Raw genomic sequence first — 15403 nt, 5'->3', positions numbered from 1 at the left:
CTTGTAATATCTCTAATGTGGAGGTCATAGGACATTGTAGGATCAAAAATTACCCCAAGGTTCCTCACTTTGTCAGTGTGATGTATGACACACGAGCCTAGGCTAAGCGCTAGCTGGCCAAATTGATGCCGGTTACACTGGACCAGGAACCATCATTTCAGTCTTATCAGAATTTAAAAGTAGAAAATTGCTAGACATCCAGCTTTTCACTGATGCAAGGCAATCCACATAAAAGATTTTATGTGGATGAGATTACCAGCAATTATCGGCATGTATAACTGAGTATCATCAGCATAGCAATGAAAGGTAATCCCAAAACATCGCAATATGTGCACAAGGGGTGCTATATAAAGGGAGAAAAGCAGGAGGCCTAAGACAGACCCCTGTGGAACCCCGAATTTCATGTCACTAAGGTTAGAGGTAGTGTTAATGTACAAAACACACTGAGAATGACTGGTCAGGTATGATGTCAACCATGCAAGGGCACTCCCAGTAATCCCAAAATGATTTTCCAGCCAATCAAGTAGAATACGATGATCCATGGTGTCAATGCAGCACTAAGATCTAACAGCACCAGAACCGTAGTGGTGTCCGAATCCATTGCAAGCAGAAGATCATCATGTGATGATCAACTGTACACATCAAGAATGAGTCATCTGAACCTGTTCATCATGTCTGATTGGGTGGATAGAGGGCCAAAAAAGACAAAACAAAACAAGCGACCCATTCCTGTGGTGATTAGTTGTTGTTGGCCTGCAGATTTAGTGGAGATCCATCTAATCCATTGCTCATTAAGTATAGGGTACTTAAATTTCATGATTTAGTCAATTTGAAAATATTACAAACAGTGTACCAAGCTAATAAAAATACTTTACCAACAAACATTCAAAATATGTTTGAAAAAAGAGTAAGTAGTTATAAATTGAAAGGAATAGAAGTCTTTAAAAAAACAAGATTTAGAACCAAAGTAAAGGAAAGGAGTATAGCAGTAAATGGTGTAAAATTATGGAACAATCTCAACAAAGAAATTAAAGAATTAAGGTCGCTTAAATTATTTAAAAAACGTATTAAAGTAAATGTATTAAGTAAGTATGAAACTATGCAATAAGTCAGTGGGCTGTAAGAAAGTCAAAAAAAGGTAATCTGTTAATAATGTTTAAAATGTCTTAAGTTTAAAATGTAACCTGTTAGAGATGTAATCTATTAAATAATGGTCATAATTATGAAATAAGTCAGTGGAATGTGACAAGTTAAAGAAATGCAATCTGTTAAATAATGTTGAATAATGACGCTGGATATTGAAAGATTGTATTGTAAAAAGGGGCAGAAAACATAAGACTTGTTGTTCTCTCTGCTCCTTTTCATTCTGGTGTTTTGTGATGCTTTATTTCTGCTTTTCTGTTTTTTTTTTTTTTGTTTTTTTTTTCTTTTAAATGAATGAAACAAATATTAAAGAAAGAAAGAAAGAAAGAGAATCATTTGTAATTATGTGTATTTTTATTCTATTTTTATCTATTTTTGGTGAAAGCAAAAACTGTCTTGATTTCGAACGAAGATTTCATAAGCTTTAAAAAAAAAATTAGGGTGCCATTTTTGCTTCACATTCTAAGAGTCTGAAAACCAAGATGGCATCCAAAATGCCCCCATTTAGCAATAGTGTGATATCTTTGCTAATAGACAAGATATAATTACCAACAAAGTTTCTAAATATAGGTTTTCTGACACAAGGAAACGAATAGAATTATCAAATTATGCGATTACATTATGTAATTAAGAGGACATAAAAGGGTTGAATTCTCCTTCTAAAATCTGTTGAAGTCGAAGGTTCCTAAAACATTCCAGACTCACACGCTGTTCCAACTCATTATAGAATCTGCATAATTTATTGCCACCCTTGAAAAATGACAGCGACGTATTTTATAAACATTACCCAATCTAGAGCCCATGGATCCCCACGGGCAACGCACTAGTAGTTTGTGTAATCTGTTTGTTTACTGCTCACCTGACAAATAAAGCAAAGTCCGAAATCCACAATTTTTGACTTATTGTTAGATGAAGACTCTGCCATGTTGATTAATATACATTGAGGCAAATAAGTATTTGATCCAGTGTCAATTTTGCAAGTTTTCCCTCCTACAAAGAATGGAGAGGTCTGTAATTTGTGTCTTAGTTACACTTCAACTGTGAGAGATGGAATCTGAGAAAATTCAGAAAATCACACTGTATGATTTCCTGCAACAAAAATGGTACCCTATTTTTATGTTTAAATTATATACACACACCCCCCACCCCAAAAACAGAAATTTGTATTTCATGACAAATGAGCCTACAGTAATTAGAGATCAGTTTAATTCCCCGCTCTTGAGTGACATGCTGAATGCCTTAATTGGTGTTGGGTGCATTACGTGGAACCCCTCTGATGCTTGTGTTTGTGACGTGGTGATTGAAGAGCATTATTTTAAAATGCTTTGAGTGCCTGCAGCAGATGTAAAAAGCACCATACATTTACACTTTATATGCACTCTGATGGTTGTTGATCTTTTTTTTGGGGGGGGGGGGGTGGTGCTGGCTTTAACCGTGCCCTGTCACCATTATGACACAACTATTCTTGCGTCTGCAGGCCTGTACCCAAACACCTCCACACTGCAGGGAGTAACGGGCGCTACAGCACCATTCAGTGTCGCATTTCCCACTCTGCCCTCACATCCCTGCTGAAGGACTGGAGCAGCTTTGTGCTGGTGGAGGGCTACTCTTATGTCAAACTCATATACAGGTGGGACCACAGCTGCAGCAACACCACCAGGAAACATGTTGATTTTCATGTGGTGAACACATCACATTATGTTACATGTTTGAAGCTCTTAGACACATTGCAGTGTGATGTCGGGTTTCTGAGAAGCTTACACTGGGTGTGGGTGTGTGTGTGTGTGAATGCAGATTAGTATCAAGTCAAAGATCATGCACTTTAATTGCAACATGAAACTGTGCCACAGCAGATGTCAACCCTTGTGTAGTTTGAAGATGTGTGAATGTTTTGATTGTAACTGGACTCCGGATTCTGCATACAAACCTCTATGAACGGGTTATTACAACAAATGTTTGCTTGTTCTTGGTTGTAGTAGGTAGGGCTGTCACAATTAGGAATTTCTGGAGACGATTAATTGTCACACAAATAATTGCAATTGACAAATATATTGTCTGTTTTTTTTTTCTCTTCTTTATATTCTACTATCATAGTATAATTACACAACTCTAGAAGAACGTTTGGCTTCTCTGAGTGGAGAAACTGGGAATGGTGCAACGTTTTTATTTTTATCTTCGTTTTACATACAGTCCAAACTTTTTCTGATTTGTTTCTGTTGCATTTCTGAAATTGTTTCTCCTCATCAGTCACGTTTTGTGCTTAAGCCCATATTGAACACATAAATACCTTTGGAAAATAACAGCTGGTAAAGTTCAGAGTTCTCACCTGCTTTTTGTGATCTGTGCATCTGAAGATCACAGCTTCTCCACGTCCATTCATATATTCTCATTTTTTAAATATGTTTTTAAAGATATTTGACCGTTTATTTCATCTCATGATCTCATAAATTCAGTATACGACGTGCACATGGTGTGAACAGGACGGTAACGGCAGAATCACACCAGGAGAGAAAGTTCAGAGAGAAGTAAAAGCAGCTCCATGTTTTGTTTTTGTTTTTAACATGTTCACTCGGGTTAATATCCTCTCTCTGCTCCGCGCTCACTGTGCACTGATGATTCAGCAACGTGTCGTGCCTCCATTCAGGAATCTCCCTCCCCCACCCCTCCCTCGCAGTGTGCAGTCTGTTGACTCCGCGTGTGTGCACGCACACACACACACACCGACAGCTCCTTCGGTAAACTCCGCATTTTAGAGAGCTTTGAAGAAGACGGCCACTGTTTTAATCGAGGCTGCAGCACAGTGACGTCAGATTCTGAGTCGTTTTATGCTTTGTGGATAAAATAAATAATTCACGTTAATAAAATAAATAATAAATAAATAAATAAAAAATAATCGCGATTGGCGAATATTGTAATAATCGTGACTGCCCTAGTAGTAGGTTGTTGATACGTATTTAACAGTTGGCCATGTGGTGTATTTTCTCTGGTCATGATCCAGTGCCTGACTGTTGAGGATCCCAGTGGCTGGAGAGGGCCAAGAACATGCCCATATTTCACCAAATTGCAGGAGATATTATTTCCAGTGGGTGGGGATGGACCAGTTGTCTTCCTAGGTGGTTGCTATCCAGCACCCAAAGTGGTTCTGTGGTGTGAGGGGTATGTCCCTGATGGATTTCAAAATTCACTGAGAAGATGTCAGAGACTCGGCCCTGCACATACAGTATTGTAATGGCATGAATTCCAAAGATGCCCCACAAAGCGACCTTGTGTCACACGCTTTGTCAAAATCAACTTGGAAACGCTGCCAGTATTCACGCTCATGTTCAGCAAGTACTGGCACACTGAGGATGTGGTCGATGGCTGACTTTTGGATGTGAAACCAGACTGTTCTGTTCTCTGAACTGCACGTAACTGAGGCTGAATCCTGTTCAGGATTATCCTGACAGTACCTTGCCTGGCACAGAGAGCACCCTGTAGTTGGTACAGTCTTGGTGATCCTCTTATCTCCAGTCTGTTTGGATGGTACTTGTCTTCCAAATGGAAACAAAGGTATTTGGAACACCAGGAGATCCACGTTTCCACTCGCACGTGTCGCGGTGCAGCCTGCATTTTTTCTTTTTTTGCTTTCTTTCTTTTTTTTTAAATGTGGAAAGGAAAGAATGTTTCACTGATGTGTCTCTCTGCAGTGCTTCTGACCAGCCTCCCTCCTCCTTCTACCTGGTGCGTCTCATCTCCAAAGCACCATGCATGGTGCTGCGTTTGGGTTTTCCCATTGGTACATCAGCCCATATCAGGAAAAAGGTACAGTGCTCCAATCAAACATGTAGTTGTGCAACACCATTTCATCACACACCAGAAACTCTACAACATGTGCAATATTTAATAAGTAACATAAAAATGATTTTTTTTCCGAGTGCAGTTGAAATTCAATGATCTATGATGATGATTAATCATCTATCAAATGAGCAAAACATCCACAATAAATTTCAGTGTTTAGTATTTCAGTCCTCCTTTACCCTGATAAATCATCAACAGTCATCTAACATGTTGAAGATGAACTCTGTTGAAGTGCAGTGATGTTCTGGCAGCACCCAGAATGTTCTTTGTGGGTAATTTATTCAGTGTTTCAAACGTTTCTCACGTGGAGATAAAGACAAAGGGATCCACTGGGAAATCAAGGACATACTCTGTGTGATGTGCATTAAAGTGTTGAACAACACCGGATAGATTCAGATTGAGTAGATTGTACCCGTGGGTAAATTTGGTTTACAGTGAGTGAGTCATCTCATTGTAGACACACAAAACCACACAGGACAAGACAAAATGATCCCAAGATAAAAAGCAAGTTAAAACATCAATAGATGAGAAGACTAAAAATGTCAAACCAAGCCAAAGGATAAAAATGTGCTGTTCATAAAAACAAGATAAGAGAAACAATAGAAGAAAAATAAATGGTAAATGAACTGCATTTATATAACCTATTTCCATCTGCATCTGACGCTCAAAGCACTTTACGATAATGCCTCACATTCACCTTGATGTCAGGCTGCTGCCATACAAGGCAACTACACACCGGGAGCAACTAGGGGATTAAAGACCTTGCCCAAGGGCCCTTAGTGATTTTCCAGTCAGGCTGGGATTTGAACCAAGGATCTTCTGGTCTCAAGCCCAACACCTTAACCACTAGACCATCACCTCCCCCAATAAATACATAAATTATACTGCTATTTCTTTCATTTGTTAAAAACACAATGGCAGCTGGTAGAAAATGGCGAGGGGGGACTTCCTCTTCACCTCTGACCCTGACCACTGGACACAGATTTGTAAAAACACATTTTCAATGACAAAAAATACCCACTTACAACTCATCCAATACAAAGTTCTTCATAGAACACACATTACACAGTATAAGATGTATAAAATGGGCTTCTCAGACTGTGATGTTTGTTCACAGTGTGAACTAAACACCACTGATACCTATTTTCATGCTCTTTGGCTCTGCTCACCTGTCCAGTGGTTTTGGTCAAAAGTCACTGAAAAATGTCCTACAGTTTTGTTTTACGCTTTTTACTCTTTTAATTCATTTTATTAGTAACGGAGCGTGCCGTGGCCTCAACTTTATCTAAATTCTGGGTCGTTTAGTGAAGTTTAGGGCTAGTGGCCGGCGATCACCTAGTATTTCCTGTTTTTCTTGTTTAATGCTGACAAATTATACTGTATTTTTTGTCTTTCTGAAGCCTGATTCTGCTTTTTCTGTCTAAGGTGCAGCTCCATCCAGAGATGGATGTGGTATTTGTGCTGGAGACCCTCCTGTCTTGTACACCAACTGCATTTCCTGTGTATTTGTTTTGTGAATTGTTTCTGTAATTTATGTTTGTATCATGGCCTAAGCAGAGGGTCACCCCTTTGAGTCTGGTCTGCTTGAGGTTTCTTCCTCAGAGGGAGTTTTTCCCTACCACTGTTACTCTGGGGGTTAGGGTGGGGTGGGGGTGGGGGGGGGTGATAATTGGGCTGCCATTGTTCCTTTTCATGTTGGGTCTGTCCGCTCTGCAGTTGGTGGGCTGAGGTCTGGTGCCTGGGCGAGGGGGTAAGTGCCTCTCCCCGGGGCTTGGAGCATATGTGGCCCTCCGTGCCCCTGCCTCTCTCTCTGGGTTTATGGGGTCTGCCTGTCTCCCTCTGGCTCCTCAGCTGCCCCTGCCGCTCTTGGGACTCATCTCGCGCCTTCCCTGGTTTGGGGACGGCCAGGCGTGTTGGTTTGTTCTTCCCCTGGGCTTCCGGTGCTCCTCTGGGACTTCTCCCCCTCCCTCCCATCTCGTGGTTTCCCTGGCACCTCCGTTGGTTCTGGGGATGGGCCTCAGGGCCCAGTGGGAGCTGGTGTGTGTGGCCCACTCCCTGCACCGCACCTCTCCCTCCTGCCGCCTGCTTGGGGTTGGGCCTCACATGTCACACCCTTTTAATGCACTTCACCAGCTCAGTACATGCACGCACATTAAAAAAAGTGACTTCACTGATTAACATCACTTTCAGTGGATGGAATCAGTTAATTGGTGAAATCACCTGGTGGGGTTTGGTGGTTTCACAAAAACCTGTACCATCTTGGCCTTTCTGAAATGAGTTGAAGACCTCTGGACTATAGCTTTGCTGTTTGGTGGCCTGGTGTGTGGTGTGTGGTACTGGCATTTATCTCTGTATTCTGTAATGTGGTGGGCACAGTTCCACTAATCTGCTAACTGCTAATTAGCAAAGCTAACTTTTTTGTTAGTGGACACATGAAACACAAAGCACTTTTCACTCATGGTGTCACTTGGAAACAACATAAACATAATGTCTTTTGGTGCATGTGTCTGTTAACGCTCAATTCTTCAGAATTAGCGCATTACTTTAAAAGATACGTGCAACATTTTCACTTTGTAAAAATGACAGAGTTACTGTTAATGTTGATAAACTGTCCAGAATTAGTTGTTTATAAGTGAAACCATGAGTGAAAAGTATTTTGCATTTCATGATACTTTTTTTGTGGGGGTGGGGGGGCAGCGGGCACTGTGCATACAGGCTGAAGCTCTGGATTGTTGTTTGGGGTTTGTGATCACCTTTGATTTTACTCAGAAGCCTCAGCGGTGCTTAAACTTGAAACAACCTAATCAGTAGCCAACAGTGTACTGAGTCAATACAAAAAGTTAGCGGTTAGCTGTAACTTCCGCAAAATTTTTAGTGGTTTAGAGTTATAAAAGTTAACTAACGGGTTAGTTCCCGAGCCAAGGCTGCTTCTTGCTAACGCCTGAGTGGAATGAAACAGTACCAATGAAGTGTCTTGTCCAAGTTGACAGACAGCGTCAGCAGGAATCAGCAGTGGTGGGCACAGTTCAGATAATCTGATAACCGATAATTATCGAAGATAATGTTTTCATTATCGGATTATCTTTTTAGATAACTTTAAAAAACATTATTGGACTAATTATCTTGCGATAAATTTTTGTCCAATAATTTTTAGACCGATAACGTGGAAATAAATCTGAACAGCTAATAACATTTATAAAATTTAAAATCAGTTTAGTACCTACCTGTTAAATGTTTCGTAGCTGATGTGCAGTTCTACCCTCTGCAAAACAGAGAAGAGCTGCTTCTAGAAGAAACCGCTCTATGCTCTGCAGGCAAAGGAGCACTGGCCTCCCCCCCCCCCCCCCCCAAAAAAAAAATTCATTTCTTTTAACCCCATACTAATACGAGGGCAATATCACCCAAGTAATCCAGGTGCATACATTTTTAACTTATGGTTCAACTTTTAACCAAACTAATGTCGGACAAGTTATTTAAATTAATGTCATGTCTGAAGTTTTATAAAGTGAAAATATCAGATATATGTTTTCATTTTAAAGTAATACGCTAATTTTTAAGGTTTTAGTGTGGATAGTGTGTTTAGTGTGAATTTGTTCATGTAAATGGGGAATCTTCTTCACAGACTAAAGTTAATTATGGAGTTCCACAAGGTTCTGTGCTAGGACCAATTTTATTCACTTTATACATGCTTCCCTTAGGCAGTATTATTAGACGGTATTGCTTAAATTTTCATTGTTACGCAGATACCCAGCTTTATCTATCCATGAAGCCAGAGGACACACACCAATTAGCTAAACTGCAGGATTGTCTTACAGACATAAAGACATGGATGACCTCTAATTTCCTGCTTTTAAACTCAGATAAAACTGAAGTTATTGTACTTGGCCCCACAAATCTTAGAAACATGGTGTCTAACCAGATCCTTACTCTGGATGGCATTACCCTGACCTCTAGTAATACTGTGAGAAATCTTGGAGTCATTTTTGATCAGGATATGTCATTCAAAGCGCATATTAAACAAATATGTAGGACTGCTTTTTTGCATTTACGCAATATCTCTAAAATCAGAAAGGTCTTGTCTCAGAGTGATGCTGAAAAACTAATTCATGCATTTATTTCCTCTAGGCTGGACTATTGTAATTCATTATTATCAGGTTGTCCTAAAAGTTCCCTAAAAAGCCTTCAGTTAATTCAAAATGCTGCAGCTAGAGTACTGACGGGGACTAGAAGGAGAGAGCATATCTCACCCATATTGGCCTCTCTTCATTGGCTTCCTGTTAATTCTAGAATAGAATTTAAAATTCTTCTTCTTACTTATAAGGTTTTGAATAATCAGGTCCCATCTTATCTTAGGGACCTCGTAGTACCATATCACCCCAATAGAGCGCTTCGCTCTCAGACTGCAGGCTTACTTGTAGTTCCTAGGGTTTGTAAGAGTAGAATGGGAGGCAGAGCCTTCAGCTTTCAGGCTCCTCTCCTGTGGAACCAGCTCCCAATTCAGATCAGGGAGACAGACACCCTCTCTACTTTTAAGATTAGGCTTAAAACTTTCCTTTTTGCTAAAGCTTATAGTTAGGGCTGGATCAGGTGACCCTGAACCATCCCTTAGTTATGCTGCTATAGACGTAGACTGCTGGGGGGTTCCCATGATGCACTGTTTCTTTCTCTTTTTGCTCTGTATGCACCACTCTGCATTTAATCATTGGTGATCGATCTCTGCTCCCCTCCACAGCATGTCTTTTTCCTGGTTCTCTCCCTCAGCCCCAACCAGTCCCAGCGGAGGACTGCCCCTCCCTGGGCCTGGTTCTGCTGGAGGTTTCTTCCTGTTAAAAGGGGGTTTTTCCTTCCCACTGTAGCCAAGTGCTTGCTCACGGGGGGTCGTTTTGACCGTTGGGGTTTTACATAATTATTGTATGGCCTTGCCTTACAATATAGAGCGCCTTGGGGCAACTGTTTGTTGTGATTTGGCGCTATATAAAAAAATTGATTGATTGATTGATATATGCTGTGCCCAGCAGTGCATTATGGATAGAATAGGGTAATCTCAGTACTACGTTCATGACATGAGAAATGCAAAACTCTCATGAATATATTTTCTGGGTTTATAGATGTTGTTATTGTGTCTGCGTTTATTAAATTCCATGCATCTTAAATGTAGCAGACACGGATCATTTGGAATTTTGTTTTGGCAAATTTTCAAGGTCTCTTCTGCCATCTACTGGCCAGTAGTGTTCATGATATTATTGGTACGGAACCCGGGAGAGGTCACTTAAAGTGATATTTTTTTTCTGGCCATGGTAATTTGTGCGCACATTTTCCTTTAATTGAGCCCTGGAATTAATAAAACATGCTCTCAAATTAATAAAATGTGTGCACGTTTTCCTTTCGTTCAAAATGAACTTCATAATATGGCCTAAATGGTCATCCTTATGAGGGGCAGACGCTCTGCCCTCAGCATCCTTTTTAATGTGCTTAAACTCCAGATGATGTCATGCTGGGCAGCTGGAGTTCTCTGTATGTCCTTGTGCGCCCAAACCATGATTTTACACTCTGACCAGATCCATTTCTAATGAGGAAATGTATCACACTGTCTGCTGGTTTGTTGGCTAATAGCCAAAATTTATGTGTCAAGACAATGTATATCTACAAATTGTGGCCACGTTTAAGTAGATCGTGACCTTGATTTACTCAAATGATGCTTAAAACGAGCGCACAATATAATAAGACGTGTGCACAATATAATAAAATGTGCACACAGTATAATAAAACATGCGCACAATATAATAAAATGAGCGCACATTCTCTCCACATGCAAAACATTTTGCAATGACACTTCCAGAGCTCCGTAAAAATGCCTGTTTTTACAAATAAAAAAATGGAATATTTTACAAAAGCACATTTATTTGTAAACACCAACACACGACACACGTCACATTAACGTGTTGGTTTACATAATGAATGACTGAACCAATCAGTGTTTAGCAGAGGCACTTCTACCCAGAATCCTTTGCAATCTGTCTGTTACAATACTTCAGAATTAATGCATTATTCAACATTAAAAGATATACGTTATACTTTCACTTTGTACAAATGACAGAATTGACATTAATGGAGTTATTCTATCAGTATTCATTTTATTTATACACCAAACCATAAGTCAGCAATGCTTTTTTTTCCAAGACCTCCGCCTGACGGCAGCGTTGTGATTGAGTAGAGAGATGGGCTTTGTGGCACTGCTCAGCTTGCTTCTGTGCTAGAAGCCGTGTAGTAAACAAGAGCTTCCAGGGGGCAAGATGTTCAAAGACAGAAGTGCTGACTCATTGTTTGGGTCTGTTGTTGCTTTTGATGCTACCAGAAGCGATCGTGGTGTGTAGTTGCAAATGTACCAGAGACAATACCGGAATTTATTGGTTATCGGTTATCTGTAACTTCGGATACATTTTTGGGTGGTTTATTGTTTTATCTTTATCAAAGATAACTTTTCAGTTATCTGATTATCTGTTATCAAAGTTGTTTTGTGTTGGTTATCTGTGCCCACCACTGGGAATCAGAATGCAAGGTCTGTCAATAAAGTATCAGACCTTTTTATTTTTTGCAAAAACCATATGGATTTGAATCACGTATGATTGCATCAGCCAAGCTTGAACCTTCGTGCGCATGCGTGAGTTTTTTCACGCCTGTCGGTTGCGTCATTCACCTGTGAGCAGGCTTTGAGTGAGGAGTGGTCCACCCCTCTCGTCTTTTCTTTCATTGTTTAGGAATGGCTCAGAGACTGCCGCTTTGCTTTATCAAAATTTTTTCAGAAACTGTGAGGCACATCCAAGTGGACACCATTTGAGAAATTCAGATGGTTTTCGGTGAAAATTTTATGGGCTTCAGAGAGATTAAGGAGTGTTACTATCGCTTTAAGGACGGCCCACAGTGGCTGAGAGCGCGCCGCGCCCCGAGCCGCCGTCGACAGGCTGGAACGAGCAGAAAACTTCCAAATTTAAGGCTCTGTTGATGCAGGACGTCGTGAGAGAGCAGAGAATTTTCAGAAGAGGTCCGGGATCAGCAGTTTATCCAGACATTCAACTGTTAAAGGAGATTTTGTAATGAAAGACGTGCGGACGGATTCGCAAAAATTCTGGCAAAAATTATGGAATCACCGGCCTCGGAGGATGTTCATTCAGTTGTTTAATTTTGTAGAAAAAAAGCAGATCACAGACATGACACAAAACTAAAGTCATTTCAAAGGGCAACTTTCTGGGTTTAAGAAACACTATAAGAAATCAGGAAAAAAAAATTGTGGCAGTCAGTAACGGTTACTTTTGTAGACCAAGCAGAGGGAAAAAAAATATGGAATCACTCAATTCTGAGAATAAATTATGGAATTATGAAAAACCAAAGAACGCTCCAACACACCACTAGTATTTTGTTGCACCACCTCTGGCTTTTATAACAGCTTGCAGTCTCTGAGGCATGGACTTAATGAGTGACAAACAGTACTCTTCATCAATCTGGCTCCAACTTTCTCTGATTGCTGTTGCCAGATCAGCTTTGCAGGTTGGAGCCTTGTCATGGACCATTTTCTTCAACATCCACCAAAGATTTTCAATTGGATTAAGATCCGGACTATTTGCATGCCATGACATTGACCCTATGTGTCTTTTTGCAAGGAATGTTTTCACAGTTTTCGCTCTATGGCAAGATGCATTATCATCTTGAAAAATGATTTCATCATCCCCAAACATCCTTTCAATTGACGGGATAAGAAAAGTGTCCAAAATATTAACGTAAACTTATGCATTTATTGATGATGTAATGACAGCCATCTCCCCAGTGCCTTTACCTGACATGCAGCCCCATATCATCAATGACTGTGGAACTTTACATGTTCTCTTCAGGCAGTCATGATGCTTTCGAATGGTGGCTTTCGTTTAGCTTTTCTGTATGTAAATCCCATTTCCTTTAAGTGGTTTCTTACAGTTCGGTCACAGATGTTGACTCCAGTTTCCTCCCATTCGTTCCTCATTTGTTTTGCATTTTCGATTTTTGAGACATATTGCTTTAAGTTTTCTGTCTTGACGCTTTGATGTCTTCCTTGGTCTACCAGTATGTTTGCCTTTAACAACCTTCCCATGTTGTTTGCATTTGGTCCAGAGTTTAGACACAGCTGACTGTGAACAACCAACATCTTTTGCAACATTGCATGATGATTTACCCTCTTTTAAGAGTTTGATAATCCTCTCCTTTGTTTCAATTGACATCTCTCGTGTTGGAGCCATGATTCATGTCTGTCCACTTGGTGCAACAGCTCTCCAAGGTGTGATCACTCCTTTTTAGATGCAGACTAACGAGCAGATCTGATTTGATGCAGGTGTTAGTTTTGGGGATGAAAATTTACAGGGTGATTCCATGATTTATTCCTCAGAATTGAGTGATTCCATATTTTTTTTCCCTCTGCTTGGTCTAAAAAAGTAACTGTTACTGACTGCCACAATTTTTTTTTTTCCTGATTTCTTATAGTGTTTCTTAAAGCCAGAAAGTTGCCATTTGAAATGACTTTAGTTTTGTGTCATGTCTGTGATCTGCTTTTTTTCTACGAAATTAAACAACTGAATGAACATCCTCCGAGGCCGGTGATTCCATAATTTTTGCCAGGGGTTGTAACGTTGAAATTTTTATTTTTCTATGATAGTCAGAAGTCGCAGGAACAGTCACACAAACCTCGAGTGCCCTCTCGTGAGCTGCATTTTACCTACGGATATGTTTGTATTTTGCGGACCACATTGCGAGCCGAACCATGCAGCACCTACCTGCACAGCTCATGACCACCCAGCAGTGTCGATTCAGCTCCTTCCAAGTGCAGACGCTAATCCTCTGCCGTCGCTCAGTGCTCCCATGCAGCTCTCAGCGTCAACTCTGCTCACACTGATATCCAAGGATTGAAGCTGTTTTGTTATCCGTCCTGGAATAAACACCATATTCGTCTACTTCAAACGCTTTTCACAATCATCGACGCCAGCTCCTTCCAAGTGCACACGCTAATCCTCCACCGTCGCTCACCCAGTGCTCCCACGCAGCTCCCAGCGTCAACTTAAACACTTTGCTCACACTGATATCCAAGGGTTGAAGCTGTTTTGTTCGCCAAGCCGGAATAATAGCAAGCACCGTGTTCATCAGCTTCACACGCTGTGGGTGAGGTGAGGAATACGCGTCCAACGTTCTGTTCTCTGATTGGTTATCGCGACCAGCGTGACCTGTAGGACGGCCGCCACACTACAGTGTCCATGATGCATTGCATTTCCTTTTCCGGTGGCCATTTTAAAATATAGATCGACTCTGTCACGTGAAATTTTTTGTTACAGTAAATTAATTGAAATCCTACCGGTATATTTTTCATTTATAAGTCGCACTGGAGTATAGGTCGCACCCCCGGCCAAAACATGTAAAAAAAAAGTGCGACTTATAGTCCGGAAAATACGGTAAATAAATATGAAATTGTCACTGTACCCTTGATCTTGGGACATAAATAAAAATAAACAAAACAGTGTTTCAATTTGAAGTTATTAATTCAGACTGGACTCTATCATTCTAACTTGACTCAGCAGAGAGCTGTGCAGCGTTTGGAGCTGTGTGAACAGAACAGAGGACGATTCTCGTTTCTTTCTTGCAACAGGACAGGAATCCCAGTTAGTAACTTTAATCTGGGACTATTCCAGACAATAAACTGCAGTGAGTGCAGCATCCATTTAGGTGAGAAAAAAAACAAAACAACTTTCCTTATTCAAATTCATTCCAGTAGTATTCTGCTCTTACTAGGATGCAGCAGTTTTCTAGTTTGGCAGATAGTTCTGGAAGAAATCACTGAAGAAATTAACACATTGAAAATATGGTTTGACCAAAACAAACTGTCATTAAACTTAAATAAGACAGAGATGAAATGGAGGTCTGAGAGTCACTAGGTGTTCACAGGAAACACTTATTCATTTCTGTCTGTATTTATTTATTTATGTTCATTGTTAGTTGCTATTATATATTTTCTGTTGTGTTTCTATTCAGGTTCTTTTTGTCTCTTTCTCTAAAGTTGTATATAATAATCATTAGATTATTAATATATAAACAAAAATAAGACGCTGTGGGCGGTCTTTAAACCTGCTGGATCACTCCTTAATCTGTGTAATCCCCATAAAATCGTCGCTGAAAGCCATCTAAATTTTCTGAATGGTGTCCACCTGGAGGTCTCTCACAGTTTCTGGAAAAATTTGATGCAGCAAAGCTCCAAATCATTCAGACATTTATTCGCAATAAAAATCTGACAAGAGGGGTGGACCAGTGCTCACATAAAGCCTGCTCACAGGCGAATGACGCAACTGACAGGCGTGAAAAAACTCACGCATGCGCACGAAGGTTCAAGCTTGGCTGATGCAATCACACGTGA

General features: G+C 40.4%; 1 protein-coding gene across 1 annotated transcript in view; it reads left to right on the top strand.

The window, feature by feature from the left end:
- Window positions 1-15403, top strand: part of szt2 (SZT2 subunit of KICSTOR complex) — a 701839-nt gene that overhangs the window by 138276 nt on the left and 548160 nt on the right. Inside the window, 2 exon segments of the mRNA XM_034179252.1 lie at window positions 2621-2773; window positions 4830-4944. Coding sequence (XP_034035143.1) covers window positions 2621-2773; window positions 4830-4944 — 268 coding nt within the window.

Source organism: Thalassophryne amazonica, chromosome 10 (assembly GCF_902500255.1).
Source record: "Thalassophryne amazonica chromosome 10, fThaAma1.1, whole genome shotgun sequence".
Lineage (NCBI taxonomy): Eukaryota > Metazoa > Chordata > Actinopteri > Batrachoidiformes > Batrachoididae > Thalassophryne > Thalassophryne amazonica.
Note: the sequence above shows the minus strand (reverse complement) of the source record. Positions and strands in the feature narration are given on the sequence as shown.